General features: G+C 37.2%; 2 protein-coding genes across 2 annotated transcripts; one reads left to right on the forward strand and one right to left on the reverse strand.

Moving 5' to 3' along the window:
• Positions 1-84: 84 nt before the first annotated feature.
• On the reverse strand, positions 85-15441 carry LOC117568134 (uncharacterized). The gene is made up of 4 exons (XM_034248542.2): positions 15124-15441; positions 2463-2619; positions 1597-1718; positions 85-1539 (listed from the first exon to the last, which is right to left on the reverse strand). The coding sequence occupies exons 1-4, from the start codon at positions 15145-15147 to the stop codon at positions 466-468; spliced, it is 1377 nt and encodes a 458-aa protein (XP_034104433.1). The 5' UTR covers positions 15148-15441; the 3' UTR covers positions 85-465.
• LOC117568135 (protein dpy-30 homolog) lies at positions 14502-15283 on the forward strand. Its single transcript, XM_052005942.1, has 2 exons — positions 14502-14638; positions 14698-15283. The coding sequence occupies exon 2, from the start codon at positions 14705-14707 to the stop codon at positions 15023-15025; it is 321 nt and encodes a 106-aa protein (XP_051861902.1). The 5' UTR covers positions 14502-14638; positions 14698-14704; the 3' UTR covers positions 15026-15283.
• Positions 15442-19031: the final 3590 nt, after the last annotated feature.

Below are 19031 nucleotides of genomic sequence, written 5' to 3' on the forward strand. Positions count from 1 at the left end.
GTGTGTGTGTATTTGTTAAGCATTTATTTATGTTTTGTTAATATGGCAAGATTAATACATGAAACGATTCTCACTTAGCTTAATATTCTTTAAGTTTTTTGTTTTCTTTTTTTTCGGATTTTAGTCTAATTTCTATTGCTAGGCGCTAATTGCACAATTTGATTACAAACATAAATTAAATTACACATACAAGTATTAAATTAATTAACACAGATATTCGTTTTCTTATTTGTGTGTGTGTGTTGAGAGTGAAATGTTTAAAGCGTGGTTATGTACAGATTACATTTTGGGGGCGTGGCTGACCCACAACCCACATGAGGCTAGCTTAAGATCTTTTTTGTGAGGCTTCTCGGTTAGTTTTGGTGCAACAATGGAGAGGGGGAGTGGCAGTTGTTTGTGATTTGAATTTGATTTAATTTAATTGCATTTATAGCACCACTTGCTATCGTTGTCGTTGTTCGTTGTTCACTGCCCATTCACCAACTGCGCTGGCCCGGGTTCATCGTAAGGCGCCCCATTGGCGCCCACAAACTGATTGTTGTTGCGATGCACGAAGCCACGCCCAGGTGAGGCATTGTAGTAGACCACACGGCGTATACCGAATGGATCCACATAGCCAAAGCTGCCCGCCCGCTTGCCATCCACCTGCGTGTCCTCCTCATGATACTGCTTGGGCAGCACATATCGAAAACCATTCCGAGTCGCACTCACTCCATCATAATCAGCTGCCCCATCCAAAGAGTTGGTGTGCAACGCGGGACGCAATCGCCTGCGATACGCACGCTGTGGCAGCGGCGGCAACAGCGGAGCATCCAACGCATTCACCTCCAGCGGGGAAGAGTTGGGCCCATAGTAACCATAGCCACTATTGCTTGGAGCATAATGATAGCCACCAACGGATGGCGGAGGCGCCGCAAACGGCGCTGGCGTCGAGAAGCCAAACGTTTCGGGAGTTGCCGCAATCGGAGCCGGCGTTGTGGACACTATGCCTATGGCCTGGGGGCGTGGTCGCTGGCGTCTGCGTTGCGTCAAAGGCGGCAGCATGGAGAGCTCTGGCGTTGGCGCAGCCACAAATAAAGTGGGACGCGGCGTGGTGCCAATGACACTGGCAAAGCGACCGGGTGCAAAGCCATGATCCGCCTCCTCATCGTACACATTGATGGCATTCAGCTCGGGTAGTGGTTCAGCATTCGGTTGTATCTCTACATGCGGAGTTGCAATGCCCTTGAGCAGCTGATCTCTGGCTCGCGGCAGTTCGTCGGGATAATGATCGAAGCCGAGTTGCGTTTGTGGCTGCAATTTGGCTGCCTCTTCGGGTGGCAAGTAGTTGAGTTTACCCACTCCCGAGTCCAGATTGGCAGTGGCCAGTTGATTCGGTGGCTCGTAGAGCGGCGGCGGCAGAGGCGTCGTCGTTGAGGTAGTTGAGCTATAGCTGTAGCTGTGCTTGCGATAGCCACCGGGCACATTGTTGCCACCAGCATTGCCATCAACCAGAATGCCAGACTGCGCTGGCGCTGACTTTGTGGATTTGATGGCCTCCTATAAGAGCATTCAAATTATAGAAAGTGAAAACGCATTCCTAGTTTCATTAGTCACCTCAATGCCTTTGCCTTGACCCACGAATATTGTTTTCGATTTGAGTATGCGATAGCCTTCCTTATCGGCTATGTAGTCCTTCTGGCGCAGAAAGCCAGCTGCGTCGATCCAGGCCTCAGTGCCTGAGGAAATAGGGAAGGAATAAGGAAATAGAAGCAGAGCGAGAGAGCGAGAAATCGATAGATAGGAAAAGTGTATAGGAGTAGAGGATGGAAAATTAAAAGGTTTAGAAATGTTTAATTCAATCAAAGGCTTAGAAGACATTAAAAAATCAACTAATGGTATCTTATTTTATAAATGATTTTATTTAAGATTGCCTACATTCCAATGACTTGTCTTCCCTAAACAAAATTATTTTTGTATACACAATTTGACAATTTTATGCTTGTTAGTAAATTTTGTTATTTTAAAAGAAGTTTTAATTAAACTTTAATATATTCTTACATTATTTAATGTTCTTAACCTAAATTTAAACTTAAAAGATTTCAAGAAAATATCAATTATTTTATTTGATTTTTCCTTTACCTTTTTATATTGAAAAACTATTCAGCCAAATCATTTCGTTTTCAATTTCAATTTTTAGCTTTCTGACTCATCAAATTGTGGCTTACAATGATAAATGGCAAGTTGTATAAGCCAAAACTACCTTTTTAGCAAATCGACAGCAATTTAGAACAATCATAGACGTAAGCAAAAAGAGTTTCACTACTTTTCATTGAGCGAAATCAATTTCCCTTTACGATTTGTGCAGTAATTAGGCAGGAAATGCTTTCGCGAATCAAATCGATTGGCATCCGATATCAAATCAATCAATACAGATTTCACTTTATAATTTAGTAATGAATTTTGTGTCTGTGCGAACTTACCAATGACTGTGCCGTCCTGCAAGCGTTTCTCCTTGCGAAACTGTCCATTATCGGTCTGAAAGCGGAAATATCTCTCGGGTCCCTCATCCGTTTGAATGTGGTACTGACTTTGGCTGGAATCGCCCCACGAGGCTGTTGCCAGCACGACGAATGTTAACTGCAATGAAATTATTGTCGACAGGGGGTCAGTAACACTTTTGCACTTGCCGGTTGCCAGTTGCCACTTTGCTACTATTTTGTGTTTTGTTTTTTTGACTAATGGCATCTGGATCTGGCCAAACGTGGCCACAACTCAAAGTGATAGACAAATGCCAGCTGTGTGCTGGCTACCCATAAGACCAAGGTAGCCAAACGTGATTGCACTTCAGTGTTCAGTGTTTAGCGTTTCAGAGTCAAGGTGATGCGAGCAGAGATGCAACCGCAACACTCTGACGCAACATGCACAACATGTTGCAAACGGAAATGTGGCATGTGAAAGTGACCACCACAAGTCGCAATGCGAACCGGTTGCGTATACGCGATGCGACGTGTTTGCGAGGTTTGTTCATGGACAAGGTTAGCCAATTCTTGTTTTGGCCAATTATTTGAATTCTAATGCCACCCGCACGCCGCCTCAATTATTTCAGCGTGCAGTCATAAAGCACACTGAAATCGCAATTGCCACAAGAGCATTGCCCCTGTGGGCGTCGTGAAATATTCTTCGCTTCAATTAAGCCAATGTTCGTTTAGCTCGCATATTTATACCCGAAGCAGGCATAGCACAGAGGGGTATTATAAATCTGTCTGCCCGTATGAGCACTTGAGTCGCTGAGACACAGAATTTTTCTTCAATATACCATATACATGTTGTGGTATATTTTAGTATTTTATTGGTAAACTAATTAAAACTTTGTCTGTTCGTATAAGCACTTAGATATCTGAGACTATTATAAATATCCGGAAATTGGTATATTAATATACCAAATATACATTTTAGTATATTTCAGTATTTTTTCGATATATTAATGTGGAGTTTCAATTGACAATACTGAATTGGGTATTTTACTATTGTGTGTCCGAAATTGATAGCACTTGTTCTATCAATATACCAAAGGTACATTTCGGTATATTTTAGTATTTTTTATTTTTAATGAAAATATCGCATTGGATATTAATACTCTGATTGTCTGTATGAGCACTTATATCTCAGGACTCTAAAGGATGGACAGCAATCGGAATACTAATATAATAAACTAAATTTCAGCATATTTCAGTATATTTAAATGATATTACCACATTATTTTGATTTTATTGAGAACGAGTAGCAGGTATCTAACAGTCGAGTACACTCTACTATAGCCTTTTGACTTGTTTATTGTAATTTTGTGCTTGTTACCCGATTCGTCGCTTGACGTTTAATTTATTTCGCCTTAATTAATTATTCTTTTACATATTTATTTCGTTAGGTGTTGTTTTATGACAGGTTGCTGTGGGCTGTAAATATGAATGAGCTCTAATTACTTTATGCGTTTATTTTTAGACGGGTAACTTTTATTTTTTTTTTGTTTTAACCCAAACATTTTACTCAATTTAAGTAGCATCTTAAATGCATTGTGTCTCATTGTCTGTAAGTTAATATTTTTGGTGATTTATTGCGGGGCTGACTAACAATCTGACAAAGTCATCACGGTGCAGCCATCAATTATGCAAATGAGTGAGAAATGGATTACATCAGCAGCAGCAGTAAACAGCAGACAATAGACAGTAGAGAGCAGTTGAACAAAAGTCGCAAAACAAACAAATGCCTAAAGTGGCACTTTCCCAATTCGCCATCGCCATCGCCTTCGCTAACCAATTACATTCAATTTAAATATTTGCGTGTAAACGTCAGTATCAATCAGACAACAAATTGTGGCATGTCTAGAAAATTTATTTCATTTGCTAACGCAACGTAATAAATTGTGCAAAAATTATTATGGTCATTTCCGTTATGGCATTATGGGGCAAAAAGATTGCAGACATACATCGAGCTGTCTGCGGCAATGCGGCAAATGCGGCAATGAGAGTAAAAGTGGTGGCAGACACAACAAACCACTTTGAGCATCGAGAGCAAAGATCTGAAAGAAATTTGGTGTCTGCTTTTTCTGCTTTAGTTGGAAATTGGCGTCGCAGTTACTCAACCGGTTGGCGTTGGTGTTGGTGTTGACTCCAGAGCCACAGCCTGGCAACATATGTTGTTGTTAAGATGCTGTGGCTGATGCTGCCGGGCAGCAAGCGTTTCGGTTACGTGAGAATCACCGAGACGAGAGTAACTCCTTTCTGGGCGCGAGCGCGCCTTTAAAACCAACAACAACAACATGAGAGGCATAGAAAAAAGATCCAAGTAAAAATCAAAAGTGGAAAATCACGTTTTTCTTGGCGCGCAATTTAAGTGGCGCTTTTTTTTCTGTGTTTACCTTATTGTTATTGCTGCTGGTCGAAATGGTAACAAAGCCCGTTAACTCTTGCGCAACTCTGTTGTTTTTTTTTTTTTTTGTGTCTTGTCTTGTTTCTGGCGTAATTTACGCAGCCTCCACAAAATAAGTGAAACAAATAAACAACTTCAGGCTTGACCCCAAATTCATTCTACAGAAAAATTGAAGGTGGAAAAGGTGGTGCAATTTATGCGAATCTAAGCTAACCATAACTATCTCTTTGTGGTCGAGCAGCGCCGCAGGGGGACCGAGGTTTTGTCTTGCCCCAGACTGACCTTCACAGTTGTAGTTTTTTAATTAAAAATCACTTCAATTATAATTATGCGCGCGCTCTCTGAATTTATTAGATCAAAACGAAGCAGCTACACACAACAATTTTTGATAAATGATCTGAGAATCGAGTCACAGCTTGTGCCTTTTTGACATGCATTCTGGTTGAGGCACGCAAAAATCTTTCAAAAATTCATTAAATCAAGGCGCTAATGAAGCGCACCCATCGAGCTAACGACTCTTGGCTTTCATATTGGGTGTTTGCCTTTCCTATTTATCCGATACCAAAAGTGAGTTGCAAGTTGCCCACATTGTGTCTATCTGTCTGTCTGTCGGATATAGCAGCGAAAAACATATGTTAATTACAATTTGTTGCCGCTTCCGTCTTTAAATATGCCAAAGCACTGAAATCGAAGCTTGGACTGAGCAAATTGTGGCGCATGCAAAACGAAAGACTGAAGACACAAACTTGTTGCACAGCATGCAAATGTTGTTGTTTATTTAGTTTACATTTTATTATTTATTATGGTTTTTGTGGGTTTGTGGGCGTATGGGAAACCATTGCGGGTTTTGCTTGTTAGCCATGTACGTTGTATACATATGCAAATTAGCCAAGTTAAGCTTATCAAAAGTGAAATACTCGATTGGTGAGCTGTCTGTTTTGCCTTGCGGTTGACATTTGAGCGTGTATAACAAACATATCAATGAGGCAATGAAGCAAATAATAATTTCTAATTGCTCAAATTCCATAGAACACAAACATAGTCACTCACTCACTCAAAGCCTGTTCTAAGTAGAAGGCGAATTGCAAACATGAAATTCTATATTAATATGCGGCGATTAAGTGAAACATTTCATTAGACACAATCAATTCCGAGAATGTTGCGGCAACAGCAACACAACAGCAACAACTACAACTTGTTGCCTATTGAATTACACACAGACTTTTTCGGGGAGACACCCACACCGAACAGCACAGAGGGTCTCACATGTGAGAGCTTAGCTTCAGCAGCTACTGACAGACCGCCGTCAAATTTCGAGCAGAGCCCAAATTACTGTGGGAGCAGCTGCCAAACACTAACAACGAACGCTACATCAAATTGTATTAAATTTCGTTAGTTGATTGACTTTTCGTAACGTGCAAAATACAACAAAAAATGAGAAAAAAAATTGCCAAAGTGATTGCCTTTTTTGGTCAACATTTTTGGCGCTGCCATTTCCTGTTTCTTGCGCTCAACTCTCTTATACAATAAACAATTTGACTAGAACTCGACTTCGACTACGTCTGCGACTTCAATTGAATATGAGTGGAATATGCGTTGCGCAACAACATTATAAACCACAAACTTGTGTTGGTGTTGTTTCTTGTTATGATTTTATTATTTTCTGCTTTTGATTTGTTGGCATTTTGTGCTTATAGTAGAACCAGCCTCTGGCTTGGCCTGTCTTGTCTGTCTTGTCTGTCTCGTTTGTCCAATTCAAAAAATTGACCAGCTCAGTGCAGTTGGCAGTTGGTTGGCTGCTGCATTTGCATATTTGCGACGCCTCTCGGTAACCCAGTTTATTTGCATTTGACAGCTGTTTGCTACTCTCGCAGCTACCTCGCTTACCTCTCCCCCTTGCCTGTCCCCCAACTGTCGCTCGACTAAATAATTGCTAATTTCTATAAATAAAATCACATCCGACGCACATCGATTGCAGCATGCAAATGCTTTTAATACTCTTCCTAAATGCCACTTGATAAATTTAAATCCGCTGACTAAGCACACTAATTTTAATTCGTTTCTCTGTGAGATATTTGCCAATTAATTAATACGACTTTTGGTAATTATTTAATGCAATGTGTTGAACGCTTGTGTGCTGAATAAATTATCACATCTCGCAATCTTATCATAGTAATAAAAATCTGTCAACTTTCAGACTTTAATCTATCCATAAATAATTTGTTAATGTAAAACTGTATTGTTTGACATTAAAGATGAGAGTTTATTGTTTTCAAAACATTTGTTTTTCATTTGTTTTGAAAAATGTGAATTGTCAATGATTTTATCTGATTTTGTCTTGTGATATGCGTTGCCCATTCATAAGACTAAATACTATAAATGTCACATCTTTGAAACTGAAGCTCTTTCTTGTAGTATTTGTTATCAGATTAAAAACTCGAAATATTAATTAAATTCAATTAATTTTAAACTCAAAGATATGGTATGATTTTCATATTATACGAAAAAGTATTTAAAGTAAAGGTAAACATGATTAAATTTGTAAATTTTTTTATCACAATTGATTCAAATGCTGATTTAGTTTTAATACCCATTAAATATAATATATTAGTTTCCAATGCTTTACTCATATAACTATTATTTTTTGTCTTTAAATTATTACATGCTCTACATTATATTCCCAATGAAAATATTAATAAAAATTCGATTCAATGCAAAAGTCTCCCATCATTAAATATTTAACAATGAAATGAAATACTTTCTTTTATTAATATCAGTTATTTAATATAAGTTTACTCATAGTTTCCTCATTTTTTATCTTAATCACAACATAACAACTATTTAGTTTGTAAAACTATTCTGATATAATAAACACTAAAAAAAGTTCCCTAAAGTACTCATTTATCTATAACAAACTAAAACTAAATTGAATAAAAATTCTGTTAGTTTACAATTCAATTATTTATATCCAAAAATACCACATCAAGTTTTAAAAAAAAGTAAAATATAATTTCACATATATTTATGTAAATAGTTTTTAATCACAATTGATTGAAATGTTTATTATTTTATAACAACTATTTAGCTTCAAACTTTTCTAAAATAGTCACCATTAAATGTATATTATAAATTTCACTAAAGAGCTCATTTATTATTATTATTTATAAGGTCAGCTATAATTAAAATTAATACTAACGCTATTGGTAAAGCAATGGCAGCTCATTTATATTATATATAACAACTAATAGTTATTTTACTTTGTTTGTCTTTAGTCATATAACCATCATCTTTAGCCATTATTATTACATTATTATTTCAACTATTTAGTTTCTAAAACTTTTCTAATATAGTCACTATTTAATATAGATAAATAAAGTGCTCATTTATCTATAACAACTATTAAAAATACTGCTTTGTTTGTCTTTACTCATATAACCATCATCTTTTGGTATAATATTATTACATGCATCTCAATTTATTCCCACTGACTAAAGACTTACAAGGGCATACAGGTGTCTCCATGACAAAGCCATAGTTGTTCGCTCTTTTCGCACTGCTGCAGTTGTTGTTGTTGTTCGTTATTGTTGTTGTTGTTTGTTGCTAGCTGGCTGCCATAGATCATTTAACAAATTGCGAGCAAAACTGCATTCAGACAGTTTGACTTGAATTTGCCGCCGACGCCAAAGCGTCGACGGTTGGCATTGCATCACTTTGAGCCATATTTGTGGAACTTGGCAAATGCGTAACACTTTTGGCATGCACAAACACACACACACACACACACTGACTCGCACACACACACACTCGCAAGGTGTGAAATGGCGCTTACGTGAATTGCGATACGCTGATTATTATGATCAGTGAAATGCGATTGTTCCAACTGACAGAAATATCTACACATAGTTGTGTCAGCCACGCGTGTCTCTCGAAACGAATGACATTAGAAGCGCATAGAATAGAATTCAATGACTCTGTCGATTATGCAATTGGCATGCAAATGCGCAACGCGTCGCGTCGCGTTGAACAAACAAATTTGTGCATGCATCATAAATAATAGGCCATAAAAATTATTATTGCTTTTATGCGCTTGAGGCGACAAGGTCAGCGTTAGCGACGTCGATCAAAAGAATTAAAAGGGCGCACGTAGATTTTCACTTTTTCCATTGCTTTGTTTTTGGGTGGTGAATTAGTAATTATGAATATATTGTCAGGTGGCACAAAATGGAACCAAGATTGCATAACGCACAGCACACAGAATTATAGGTGTGCCCAAAATTTGTCGAGGCGTGAAAAGTTGTGTAATCTTTGCCGCCCACCAGAGGAAGGAGGAGGGAGGTGAAGTGGGGCCATAAAAGACGCGACTTTAGCTGCAAATTGCATGAAGGTCGTTTGTAATTAGGCAGCCAGCTATGAAGTCAACTCTTAGCTCTGTGAAAAGTGCTACGCTGACTCATCAGAAATACGCTCAATGCGAAACTTTGACTTTGACTGATTATAAAACACTCCAAAAGCCCAAAAAGGAGCCAAAGAGCAATAGAAAGCCAATAAGTGGGCAATAAATTCACATAAATCAAACAAACCGTTTGGCCAAATGTGTAGCAAAGAGCTGTCAAGCGTTGGCACTTGCACGCCTCATTGCCTCGCCCCGGCAAGTTCGTGTCCTAAGTCTTTTTTTTTTTTTTTTTTTATTTTTTGCTTGTGCCGATTCTGCTACGCTTTGTCGCCGAATAAAAAATTTCCGCATTTTGGGTGCTGCACTTGCGACTGCTCCAATTTGTCAATGCCGCCAACTGGGTTAGCGTCCAAGTCCGCGTCCAAGTCCAAGCTCTGTATTTTGTGGTCAAAGAAATCCAAGCAAATGCTCGTGACATTCGGCCTCACAAGAGAGTGAAAGTTGCACGAAGCGAAGCAACAACAACAACTGGCAATCGAATTAAATTCAGCTCAGCTTCGACATGGCCCAATGCAACTTGGCATAGCTTCAGTTGTTGTTGTTATTGTTGTTGCTGTGTTTTTGGCCATGTTCAATGTGCGATCGTGTTTTAATTTCGTGTTGTATAAAAGCCTTTTTTTTTCATTGTCAGCGGCGTGCGGGCATGCAACTTGCATTGTTTGCCGATGTTGGATGGATGCTTCTTCTTTTTTCGGTTTAGCTGTTTACTGCCTGGCTAAAATGCTAAAACGTATTTCATAATTGCTGTGGGTTACTTTACATTGGCGTCAATGTACATCTGCAACACGTTGTTGTTGCTGCTGTTGTTGCCCAAATTAATCATAGCCAAGTAATTGGCCAAGAGAGGTGTCGGCGGCTTTTCCAAGCTGCTGTCTGAGCTGCGTGTAAATGAACTTCATATGCAGACACGTACCTAGCGCTATCTCACAGATAACAGCATTGTGGGAAAAGTCACTTTTGGCAGCATTTACGAATCGCTGTTGTTGCTGTTGCCATGGGGCTGGGCGCCGTGAACTGTGTCAGCAATGTTTTGCTGTGGCTGTTGCATTTTATGCAAAATGCTCGCTTGGGACAAATTCCAATGCTCGGAAAAAAAACGCCAAACTATTTGCCAAGTGTGATAATGGCTTTTTTTTTACTTTCGAAATTGAAATAAGGGCCAACGACAGCGTGACTTTGGCATAGTTTTAATGGCTTCACACATTTCGGTTATTAGCATTTCCAGAGTGCATTACGCTCAGACAGAGACAAAGACAAAGACTTTGCGTAGGCTGCAACTTGGATATTGCTTCTTGATAAAAATATGTTACACAGCAAAGCTGGCGACATTGTTGTCAGTTCTCTGTGAGTGTGTGTGTGGGCACAGGGCAGAGCAAAGAGCTCAGATCGCAGATCGCAGATTTCAGAGCGTGGTTGTCTAGTTTGCACTCTAACAACTTCCAGCTTGGAGCTGACAGTTTGCTTTTTGTCTGAAATATTTGAGACAGAAGTGCGACAAGGCGTATGTCTCTGCATATTGCAAATATATATGCCACAAATAAATCAGCACATTCGAATCAAATTATTAAGTACACGCGGCTGTCTGTTCTTTGCAGCTCTTTAGCAAGTCTGTCTCAAAGTCAACTGTGTAAAATCCGAGTACAATTTTACAGTTTACAGTTGACTTTGAGACAATATACAAATAATAATAATAATTGTTGACTAACAACTAGGAAAAACCACTGTAAATCTTATTACTCAGCGGCATTTCCGACTTCTAAACTAAATATTTAGTCACATCCGCTGCCACCCAAAATCGGAGCAGAGTCATTTAACTAATGATTTATAATTTCCACGAACGAAATTCACATTTTGTTTAATTAAACAGCAGCGACAGTGTTCTTCACACATCCATGCACAGTTTCCTTTTATGTCTTTGAAGCGTCTCCCAACCATATCAGGTAGTCAAAAGTCAAATCAAGCAACTGCACAACAATTACACCCAAATAAAAAGATGAAATGAGCTCCACCCTCGACATATTCCCACATCTCATTTGGCCGCATTTCATTCATACAAAAAGTCCATAAAAAAACATAAACTCAGACGGCAGCTGGAGCTAATTTGTTTAACAGCCCATTAAAAATCTTTGCAAATTGGCTACAAATATTGTGCAGCTAATTGAGATGGCGCAACAACAACAACAATAAGAACAACAACAGTAGCAAAAAGTCGTGTGAACCATTTAGAATTTATAGTAGAAAATATTTTTCAGGGCCGCCTTCATCAGAGAGCAACAAATAAAAAGTATTTCTATTTGTACATTAAGCAAAATCTATGAAATTTGGGTCAGTTAATAAAATAAAAATTGCAGCATCATTGCTAAAAAGTTCGTGAAATGTGATTTTAATCAAAGTTCATTAGGGGCGTGCACAATTTATGAGCAAAATTATTTATGCAAAACAAAATGAGCAAAAAAAATTAAAACAATCAGACATTTCTTTTGCCTGGGGTTCACAATTTATTTTTGGCGGCGTGTTACATTTGAAATGATATTTAATAATAATGCGCTGTAATTGTGAAATGAGAAATGAGTTTAGGGGAATTAAATATCAACCAACTTATTTTATTCGCATCGAGGTTTACATAATTATTGGCCCCGAAATGCGTGTAAAACAAAATGGAAAACATTTGTTGTATGTTGTATGTTTGTTGTTGTGTCGGAATTTATTGCTATCACTCAGCTGATATCTTGTCCCAGACTGGAACTGCTATCTCCCTCAAGGTCACATAAATAATACACAGCAACAACAACACAACAACAAAATGTTACAGTTGTTAATTAATTCAGTTGCGCTAATTTTGTGGCCCCGCTTTTTCTCTTTTTTTTGTGCTTTGGCTTTGGTTCGTTTACAGCTGCTCATTTGCATTTTGAATGCTTGTCTCTTGGCTCTGAACGGGTCTTGGCAACATTGTTACCAATTTACGCAATTACAACTTGGCTGGCTGCAGTTTTATTTGATGTGTCGCCCTTCAAGGAAAAGGCCAACGGAGTCAACAATGCAAACGCTGACCTGCCCACATGATCTCTTGTCTTGCTTTCGAGTTCAAACCACGCAAAAACAAAAACAAACACACAAAACACATTTACACAAAACACAATCATCAAGTTCGTCATCAACATCATCACGTACTCATCATCAGTAAATCTTCGTCGATTTTTGGTTTAAGACGATGCCAGTGACCTTTGCTATGCTTTTGCTTTTGTTGCTTTTCCATCTCGCTCGCTCGCTTTGTACTATGCAAATTATATATTTATTGAGTGCCGAGATCAATATCGGGGAAGCCGCTGATGCTGATGCTGAAGCTGATGCTGCTGTCTCATCATAAATATCACTCAAAAATAAACGGCCCAAAAATGTAATTCACGATTTTTGTTGAAACTTTTTTTATTCGCTAATGTTTACAAAGATTGATCGAAGAGTTTGGCATCCTCCCATCTCCCACCTCCCGCAGCCCTTTGCTCGATGTCTGCCAAACTTCCCGGCAAACAGTTAAGAAATAACGTTTTGCCTATTCACCGAGTTCTTTTTATATTCAAATTTGTAGCTAGCCAACATTTTAATATGGGTCAAAAACTACAGGTTTTTCTGTGATGAACTCAAAAACAAGCACACACGCAAATATGTGTTAATCGTTTGCTATTTTTCACGAAACGATAGTTTTGCATATTTCTCTTATGAGTCTCTCACTTATGTACTACGTCTTGTGCCTAGTCATAAATTATTCAATAGCTTTGTCTCAATCTCAAAGATAGCACAAATTAATAAAAATAAAAATACAAGTGGCATTTTCGCTTAATAATATTGTCACAAATAGTGGCTAATAAAATGCAATATTTACTATTTACGTTATAGGACTTGATCAAGAATATTGCTGTGACCTAATGCAGTCGAGGTAATAAGTTTGTTGCCTAAGTCTTTTGTTTTACGATTTACGACAAACATTTGCAACAAACAAGTGGCTGTAAATCTGGTTTTCATTTCAAGCAATAAGTTAATTGCTTAATTATGTGCACACGTAAGTAGGAGAAACTAATTATTAGACTCGTCATTTTTTACTAGTTCAACTCAAGTCGAGAATTGCATAACTTGCGCTTACGCTTGTGTTGCTCATCGTGCAATAAATCAACGCAAGTATACTGCATACAGCGTTTGATTTTAAATCTCGCCACTTGAATAGGGGGAGCTAACAAACAAATGACATTGATTTCTTTTCTAGATAAACGCTTAAATTTAGTGCCGAAGTTCGAATGGAAAACTGAGATTGTGGGAACCATTTAACAAAGTCATCGAATTTGCATTTCAACTGATCTCTTGACATCATAATAACTTTTTTTTTCGAATTCTAAGAAGTATAAATGTATACTACAAGTATGTTAGCAAGCTTTTGTGGCAGCTTTGGTCGCATTGCATTTTTAAATAAAATGGAGTATTAAAAAAACAATTCAAAAGAAAAGAAAATCGTAAAATCTAATCTTATTGCACTACCAAATTACGTAATCTATTTTAAAAGTTGCAACTTTCTAAGTCATTTCGTTTGAGTTGTGTGTGACTAGTTCAGTCAATCATTTTGATATAAACATAATAGTATATTAAAAATTGCATTGAAATGAAAAAAATCGTAAAACACCTTCTTTTTGCACTATGAAATAATAAAATCCGTTTTGAATTTTGCAGCCTCCTAGCTCTTAGCCAATTTAAGTTGTGCGTTGCTAATAAAATCAGTCATTTTAAAGTAAACAAATTGATAAATTATAAAGAAAAAACATTTAAAAAGAAAATAATTTCGTAAAACACTGACTTATTGCCCTAAAAAATACGATAATCTATGTTCTTAAAAATTACAGCCTCCTATTTCTTACGCTTGAAACTTTGCGATGTTAGTTTAGTAGATCTTCTTAATAAAGAAAGAAAAATAAATTCGCTGAACACCACCTTATTACACTAAGAACATACATTATATATTCTTAAATATATTATATGTATATTCCTAAAACTGGAAACCTTTTACTTCTTCAGATTCGAGCTGTGCGTTGCTACTTTACTCAAACAGTCAGAACAAACATTTATTTATACATAAACATTCTTACAGTAGGCTATAGAAAGTATACTTTTGTTTTAAATATATTTGAATACCCGCATTCGCTTTTCCACTTTTGGCGTGGACAGTACAAATAAATAAAAAACAATTTAAAACAAATTCTATAAGTTTACGTTTTGAGCCAAGTTTGTTTGCTGGTGAGTCTAAGGAATATAAAACTTCAATATTCAATATTTATCATATTTTTCATCAACAGCTCAGAAATGTCGCTGCCAAAGAGGGAAACTGTTGAACCGACTCCCGTTGAGCACAAATCTGCAATGAGGGAATCTTCGCCAATGCAGAATTTGGAGACGGACTCTATTGGCGATGGCCAACATCTGTTGTCCATGTGCCGCAAGCCGCGACTTGATCTCAACTCGTTGACTGTGCGTCAATATCTGGATCAGACTGTGGCGCCCATTTTGCTGCACGCTCTGCAAGCGGTGGCAAAAGACAGACCCACGGATCCCATAACATTTTTGGCCACATATTTGTTAAAGAATCGCAATCGTTGCTATGAAGTCAATGCCGAAGCTTCGTAGAAACTCTAGCCACGCCCCCTCAGATGTTATAGATTTACTACTTATTTCTTGCTGACAACACACACATTTACATTTACATATTACACCCACACACTTACCAGATGTATGCAATGCAGCAACATTGTCTTGAAAAGCTTTTCCTTTGGTTGGTCTACAAAAATCAACAACAATATTGTCAACACTTGATTTCAATTTCAATATATTAATTTGCTGTTGGTATTTTCACGGCTGTCGCACAATACAAAAATTTGTATTCAATCTTCAGAAATTTTCATTTAATTTTCCAGCAATTTTGAGCAGCGCTTTATTTGGTGTTTTCCCGGCGTTGCAGCTGTCAAACGACATCACGCCCGAGCGCGTCGAAGTCGAACGAAGCAAAAAGATTTGCCCAAAAAGATGCACCGTTAACAGTTTTTTTTTTTCTTTGCAAATTTTCTATGTTTTTAATTAGTTCCGCCGAGTGCTGCAATAAAACACGATGCTTCACTTCCGATGAATCGAATTCGAATTCGATATTGATTCGGATTTTGATTTTGATAGCGTCTCGCACGTCCGTTAGCTCAGCTGGCTCGATTGCCACTAAAATCGCAGCGCTTTTAGTTGACGGTTTAAAAAACTTCAAATTCAAATCGCCAAACGTTTCGTGGCTCGTTCGCTTCGGTTCGCTTCGGATCGGATTGTTTCGGCGCCATTCGGGTAACGACTTTGTAGCTGCTACTGTGGGGAAGCTGAGTGAGCAAACAGAGAGAGAGGGGGATAGGGAGAAGGGGAGCTGCCCCCACAGGGCATTGGGGCATGTGAGGCATGACGCTGTAAAGCCGCGTTTGTTTTTTCTACATATTTGCCCGTTGTCATGGCTGTTAGAATTAATCTACTTTATGGCGCACTCTTCGCGCACATTTTTCTTTTAAGCCGATTTCAGTTTCGGTTGCGGCCACCCGCAAAAGTCACGCGCCAAATTGAAAATTGAAATTGTCTGGCTCTAGTTTTATATTTTTTACATCACACAGCGGTAATTTGTTGATTCCATTGAAATAATTAAAAGTTGATTATAATTCCGGTATAAAGTTCAGCTTGCAAGCGCTCTGCTCTGCTGTATTTATTTATTTATCATCGATTGATGCTACAGTCACTCAAGTGCAGTGCGAGTACTTGAATATTTTAGAAAGGGTTGCCAGAGTTGCCTTGATATTTGGTGTTTGTTTGAAGGAATTTTTAAGACGCATTCTCAATAGCAACAAGTGCTCGACTTTTAAATACTCTCTAACGATTTTCAATACTGAAAAAGTACTATTCAAAATATACCTTGAAGTACAAAACATACCAAATTGCTTCTATAACTTCACATTACTTATCTGATCAAATCCAAAGTTACCTTAATATTTGTTGCGTTTTTTAAAGAGTTGCTAAGACGTATTTTCAATATCAAAAAACCTACAGTCGATTGTGCTCGACTATAAAATACTCACTAACCATTTTCGATACTGAATATATCGAAGACTATATTTGGTACTCAATATAATATTCAATATATACCATAGAGTACATAAATATACCAGATATTAATCAGCACTAATTTCTTTTATAGCTTCTACAATATTTATCTGATCGGAACCAATTTTCAGATATAATAAGATTTGATAAGTTTCTAGTTTCAAAACAACGCTTGCTTTTCGAACTATTTTTGACTTCTTCTTTTTGTAACATACAGCACTTGTGAACTTAAAATACCCTTCTACCCTCTTGCAAGTGGGTATAAATATTTATGATACACATACAAATTCTGCGTTAATTGCTCATCGTGTTAGAAATAATAAATGGCAAAAAGTTAAAACTATAATTTCACAAATCAATAAACAACTCACAACTTGACTCAGTCGAAATGTATGCGAAATGCAATAAAAGCGAATCCATTAAGGAAAGAGGCGCCCACATTTGATTAAAAGATTTATCGATCCATAGATCGGTATAGATATATATACAATTATAGTATTGTTGCCTTGTGGCTTGATTTAATTAAAAAATCAAAACTGTTGTAATGTTGTTTGTCTGCTAAAGATCTCTCTCGGCTCACATAACAACTTGAGCTCTTAAGCCGCCCAGAGTGGAGTTTGCAAATTGAGCGTAGTTGATCTTGGCGCCAGCGTTTATCATAAAATCGTTGTTGTCAATCGTGTTGTTGTTGTTGTTAGTGTTGTTGTTATTGTTGGCTGTGAAGTGCGTGGGTGACTGACAATCTTTTTCGCCGATTGTCTAACGCATTTCAAGGCTATGCGATCCGTTCAACTTGTCGCCGCTGGCTGGCGCTTGAGTCGCCACCATTTGTTGTGCCACACACACATTCACACACTCAACATTGTATCTTTAGAGACTGCGCCTATCCCTCTGGCTTGCCCCGTGGGCGTTGGAGTGACGTCACAGCTAATGGCATTGCCATGATATCATTTTCCTGAGCTTAAATCACACGAAAATCTAAACATTTCATAAATCTAAGGCTGCAACTCACAAACGAACTCTCAATAAATAAAAAGCAAAACAAAGTCTAGGCGAAATTAGCATGCAGTGCACAGACGCGCGACCCACTGTGCGTATGAGCAACCAAAATAAAACAGGCAATGCGGAACAAATGCTGAGAGTGCTGTGAGTATTTATGCGTTACAAGCGCAAACGAAAAATTTAAATATCTGAACATGACGCATACGACATGTTGTCCAAAAGTGTCACTCAATGTGACACGCCCCCACCTCCCCCTACAGCAACAACATTGCTGTGCGTTTGACAATTGAAATCAAATTGATCGAAACGCGATTAGCAAAATTAATACAGACCCAAACTATAAATATTCGATGTATTGGCGCATTGTATAATCCATGTGCGTGCACTTATAGCACACACTGTACAAAGCTACAAAGCGAAGAGTTTTCGATTTGATTGACTCGCTGATCGAATGACAGCGAAAGGAGTCACAAGGGGCAGGGAGAAGGGTGGAGGGAGAAGTGCACGCTGTCGCTTTGATTTTGGCATATCGATTCAGCAAATTGTTCCATGTCAAATCGTTGTCTATTTCTATGGCTCTCCACATACACTTTCTTGGGATTTGTTTAACAACTTTGAGTATATTAATTATTGATACGTTTTATGAGCTGATTATTCAAAATAGAAGCCATCAAAATATTATTGAACAAAATGAACATAATAACATTGATCTGATTATGTCTATTCTCGCATTGTTGTTTCATTTATGCATATAAACCTATTACTTACAAGAAATTAGCCTATTTTTATAAATGTTTACGATGCGTGGCGTAATTTGCATAAATCTTAAGAAAACAAAGAACTTTTCTATGACAAAAATTTCTCTTTCTGAACTAATATATTTCTATTAAAGGTTTTTATTTTAATAGTAAAGTATTTGCAAATTCTTTTCTAGGAAATTTTTTAGTTACTTTTTTGTGATATCTAAAATTGTTATATTTTTTTATATTTACAATTTAATAATATATATTTTCAATAAAACTTATGAGCTTAAAAGTAAATCATTTTCAAATTCTTTTTTAGGAAATATTGAATTTAATTTATTGTGAAATATTCAATTTCTGATTTATATAAAATTTTGTATTTTATTTATTGAAGCATTTACTTTTCTTGGAAATTTTTTATTTACTTTTTTGTGAAATACTACAATTTTAATTGATATAATATTTAAATAGTTAAATTTATTAAAATAATAATACACTTAACCAATTTCTAATTACAAGTTGCTATAGTAATGGAAATATCTATGATTATCTATTGTTCAACAATTTATTATTTCTGAATAACCTTTAAAAACATTTCAAAGCTTCATATTTAAGAGTATTTAATGTTCAGCTCAAACTATATTATTAGGATTTTTTCTTTTGGTTATTTCCAATATCTGTCTTTACATAGATATTTAATATTATTTTTACTATTATTCCTGCAAAGTCACGAACTCTTGACGCGCATTGACTTTGACAGTTTTATG

Source organism: Drosophila albomicans, chromosome 3, assembly GCF_009650485.2.
Source record: "Drosophila albomicans strain 15112-1751.03 chromosome 3, ASM965048v2, whole genome shotgun sequence".
Lineage (NCBI taxonomy): Eukaryota > Metazoa > Arthropoda > Insecta > Diptera > Drosophilidae > Drosophila > Drosophila albomicans.